A 3,037-nucleotide genomic window follows, 5' to 3' on the forward strand; every position below is an offset into this window, starting at 1 on the left:
GGAATAAAGCAAGACTGGTAGCTCAAGGCTATAATCAAGAAGAAGGAATAGATTATGATGAAACTTTCGCACCTGTGGCAAGGTTAGAATCTATCCGTATTATGCTTGCTTTTGCTTCATACATGAATATTAAACTATATCAAATGGATGTTAAATGTGCATTCTTAAATGGATACTTGCAAGAAGAAGTATATGTTAAACAACCACCCGGCTTTGAAAATTCTGATCTACCTAATCATGTGTTCAAACTAAATAAAGCATTATATGGCTTGAAACAAGCTCCAAGAGCTTGGTATGACAGATTTAGCTCACATCTACTTGAAAATGAATTTCAACGAGGTAAAATTGATAAAACTCTTTTCATTAAAACTAAAGGAAAAGATATTCTAGTTGTTCAAGTATATGTTGATGATATATTGTTTGGAGCTACTAATGATTCTTTGTGCAAGGAATTTTCTGAGATTATGTGCAAAGAGTTTGAAATGAGCATGATGGGAGACTTAACATTCTTTCTTGGACTACAAATAAAGCAAAAGAAAGATGGCATATTTATTTGTCAAAGTAAATATGTTAGAGATTTATTGAAAAAGTACAATATGGATCAATGTAAAGAAGTTAATACGCCTATGAGTACAACACTAAGTTTGGACCAAGATATAAATGGTAAGAGTGTTGATCAAAAGACTTATAGAGGTATGATTGGTTCTTTATTGTATTTAACTGCTAGTCGTCCTGATATCATGTTTAGTGTTTGCTTATGTGCTCGTTTTCAAGCTAACCCAAAAGAATCTCACTTAACAGCAGTTAAGAGAATCTTTAGATATTTATATGGGACTAAAGACTTTGGTCTATGGTACCCTAGCTGTGGAAATTTTAGTTTGATTGGTTTTTCAGATGCTGATTATGCTGGATATAAAGTTGATAGAAAAAGCACCTCAGGATCGTGTCAGTTCTTAGGAAATTCATTGATCTCTTGGTATTCTAAAAAGCAAAATTCAGTTGCTTTATCTACAGCTGAAGCTGAATACATAGCTGCCGGTGCATGTTGCTCTCAAATTTTATGGATTGCTCAACAACTTAGAGACCTTGGAATTGATTTCAAAGGCATACCAATAAGATGTGATAATACAAGTGCAATTTGTATTACAAAGAATCCTGTGCAACATTCTCGTACAAAACACATTGAGGTACGTCACCATTTTATAAGGGATCATGTTGAAAAAGGTAATATTTCTTTATCTTTTATATCTACTGAAAATCAATTAGCGGATATATTTACAAAACCTTTAAGTGCTGATCGTTTTGCTTATATACGTATGGAACTTGGCATGCTAAATGACGTTGCATGAATTAAGGGGGAGTATTATCAAAGAATATTATCATAGAGTATTATCAAAGAATAATGGCATATGAGTAAAAGGATTGAAACGATAATTACTTAAATACCAAGTATGTATTAAGGGGGAGCATTACGTATTGTTGTGATCATATATGTGTTTATGCATATTTTTGAGAATTGAAAATTTGATTTCAATTTCTTAAAAAATTATTATTATTTGTTTTATAAATATGGGATTTATAATTGAATACCTTTAATTAATAAAGGATATTTAATTATTTTAAAACAAAATTGTTTGTTTCGATTAGTTGTGAACATCATCAATGCGTTAAAATTGTGTTCATTATTTTGGTTAATAAATTCAATTAATCTCATAATTGTATTTCCACTGATTCACGGTTGAAAACCAAAATCAAATGCTTGTTCACCATGATGCACAAACCGGTCAAGCTTCACACACACACACCCTTTGCATTCTCTTGTGTTGTCAAATCAATCAATTTAATGAAAGTACAAATGCATGTACTATACTCCTTAAAAGAGAGTAAAACGCTTTACTCATTCATTTACTCACAAAATCTTTTTCTGATTTTCTCTCAAAACCGTCTCTTTCACTTTCCCTTTCAAGCTTTTTATACTCTACTTCAATGGCACCTAAAAGAAGGATGAGTAGATCCTCTTCAAAATCCGAAAAAGGAGAATCATCTAAATCACAAATGGCTGAACCTATAACCCCTGTTGTTTCACCATTACACACTTTTGATGTTCCTAAACAATGGTTCGAAAATCATACTGCTTATGGGAGATGGGTTGATATTTTTCGACAAAGATCACTTTCCTTTGTTGATATACTTGATTATAATTTCTTTCTGTTTGAAGACTTTGAAATAATCTCTGTTTTTATTCAATCTACTCCTGGTATGTTATTAAGTCCTGGTTCTACTACCTATCCAACTCTTGTGAAAGTTTTCTATTCAAACTTATCTTTTGTTATGATTGAAGGAGAACATGCTTTAAGAAGTTTTGTTAAGGGTCAAGAGATTGTGATTTCAAAAACCCTAATGAATGACATTTTCAAATTTTCTCATAAATCTGATGATCAAACTCCTAATATTTTGGCGTTACAAAATGCTAGGGATATGTTCATACTTGAATCTTATTCTGATTTCTCTTCTACTAAACAGTTAACACATAATGCTTTGAATTTAAATGGTAAATTGTTACACTACATTCTTGTAAGAACCGTTTTCTCTCGCAACACTTCTTGTGAATTGGTTACTGATGCTCATCTTATACTGATGTGGAAGATTGCTTCTCTGAAAAATGTTGATTTTTCTTCTATTATTTTCTCCACAATGCGATTTTGTTGCTCACATTCTCGCAATTGCTCTCTTCCTTATGCCAATCTTTTAACATTGATCTTTGATCATTTTAATCTACTCTCTGATTTAGAGGAAGTGGATTGTTCTGGTCCAATTTCATTATCTACTGAAATTCTTCCGCCTCTTGGTATTTTCAAAGTGGATGGCAAATATGAGTTGTACTCAAATTTGTCTTCAACTGATAAAGAGGATCTTCAAAAGATTCATGGTAAGCGGCTTACACGTCTTGAACCTCATATCAAGGAACACACCACTCTTTCCCGACTTCAGTCTCTAGATTTGGAGGTTGGTGAAATGAAATCTTCCCTACTGGCAT

At 32.3% G+C, this 3,037-nt stretch overlaps 1 protein-coding gene across 1 annotated transcript; it reads left to right on the plus strand.

The window, feature by feature from the left end:
• The first annotated feature begins 525 nt into the window (after positions 1–525).
• LOC130799452 (secreted RxLR effector protein 161-like) lies at positions 526–1,362 on the plus strand. The gene has a single exon (XM_057662543.1). The coding sequence runs from the start codon at positions 597–599 to the stop codon at positions 1,347–1,349; it is 753 nt and encodes a 250-aa protein (XP_057518526.1). The 5' UTR covers positions 526–596; the 3' UTR covers positions 1,350–1,362.
• The last annotated feature ends 1,675 nt before the right edge of the window (positions 1,363–3,037 follow it).

The sequence above is a fragment of the Amaranthus tricolor genome, chromosome 14 (genome assembly GCF_026212465.1).
Source record: "Amaranthus tricolor cultivar Red isolate AtriRed21 chromosome 14, ASM2621246v1, whole genome shotgun sequence".
Classification (NCBI taxonomy): Eukaryota; Viridiplantae; Streptophyta; class Magnoliopsida; order Caryophyllales; family Amaranthaceae; genus Amaranthus; species Amaranthus tricolor.

Bases quoted from the DNA above. Each gene is read 5' to 3' on its own strand.
- LOC130799452 (XM_057662543.1), top strand. From the start codon at position 597: ATGGATCAATGTAAAGAAGTTAATACGCCTATGAGTACAACACTAAGT.